Source organism: Opisthorchis viverrini (assembly GCF_000715545.1).
Source record: "Opisthorchis viverrini unplaced genomic scaffold opera_v5_1232, whole genome shotgun sequence".
NCBI lineage: Eukaryota > Metazoa > Platyhelminthes > Trematoda > Opisthorchiida > Opisthorchiidae > Opisthorchis > Opisthorchis viverrini.
The window spans coordinates 4,326-5,655 of record NW_008753070.1 but is presented as its reverse complement, the minus strand read 5'-3'; the positions used below and the strand labels follow the sequence as shown (position 1 = coordinate 5,655).

The 1,330-nt window shown below is 44.8% G+C and overlaps 1 protein-coding gene across 1 annotated transcript; it reads left to right on the top strand.

The window, feature by feature from the left end:
* Window positions 1-690: 690 nt before the first annotated feature.
* On the top strand, window positions 691-1,038 carry T265_15833 (hypothetical protein; the record flags this gene model as incomplete). The annotated part of the gene is made up of 2 exons (XM_009179214.1): window positions 691-777; window positions 826-1,038. Coding segments are annotated over 2 exons (300 nt in total), but the record flags the coding sequence as incomplete, so codon positions are not given.
* Between the last annotated feature and the right edge of the window lie 292 nt (window positions 1,039-1,330).

Sequence of the window (1,330 nt, the reverse complement as noted above, 5' to 3'; positions counted from 1 at the left end):
TGCGGCTCTCCGAAAAAACCGACTTGATTCCACAGTGGTCGCTGCGCCTTGAGTTAGAGTTTTTACGCGGTTCATTTAATGACATCCCCAAATTTGGTTCTTCCCAGTTGCACACTTAGAGGGAAATTCGGACAAATCGAATCAACGTCGCTCTACCGTGGTTCTTCAAGGCTCCGTTGCCGCCTTACTTCTTTCATTCATCTACCACTTCCACTCCTTTTGCGAACCTTTTTTCGTAGATGACTTAAAGTTTTGCATTTTAAGCCTCACCATACTTTAAATGGTGACAAAAGCGCCAACAAAAGAAAACCATACAAACGACTTCTTTCGAATTAACCTGTCATAGTCTTGCTTTTCTGCGAACCGACTTCTTCATTAGATCCTTCATGATACAACTATCTATTTTCCTCCGTTTCGATTTACATGTATCCTTGAATGTCCAGGATTCACCAGCTTGTCTAACGATGTAATTTTGATGAGTCCACATGCTTAGTGTGATACTTTTTCTCTTGCTCGAATTTTGATTGTCACAACTATCTTACCTGTATATGCAGCACATTTCCGATCTACTCGTACTGTAATGCGTGATGCGGGAATCGCCTATCTTGTTCCCATGGAAGTACTTGCCCCTCACTTCATCAAACATTAGATGAGGTTAACTTCGAAAGAGGCTTGTGGTCAGCCGCCTTGATGGGCGATGATACTCGTGTGGCATTTTTGATCAAGCGACATCCCCAGCGAATTAATGACACCGACAAATACGGCTACACTGCTTTGGTAAGTGAAGTTGTCTTCCACCTATGCCGAACCCTCTCACCTTAGTAGCACTACGCAGCCCGTAATAACCGCCTGAGGACATGTCAAATTTTGCTACAATCCGGAGCGGGTCTTTTTGCCCGCACACGGTCCGACCGGGCCACAGCGACACACCGAGCAGCCTTTTGTGTTTGCCTCGGTGTACTTGAAGAACTGCTAAAACATGGTGGTGAGAAGTTGGCCACGTTTACAGACAACGAGGGACTTTCTTGCCTACATTCGGTTAGTTTGTCTCATGTTCCCCATCTTGTCGATCGTTTTTCCTGTTGCCTAGAGGTGGCTCGCATTAGGCAAAGTTTATCTGAAATGATTTATTGGTGTGGGCGTTATGATTTACCTCAACAAGCCTAATTGCTCCAGCTGTGCTGTGAGTTCTAGGGGCGCGAGTGCAACCAGTATGACCATAGCTACTTTTTGGCCCACGGGTAACATCCTTCCATTATTGATGGAAGGTATATTTGACAGTAATCAAGCATAATGCTACTCAACGGAAAATCTGCTGCCTTTTTGTAGT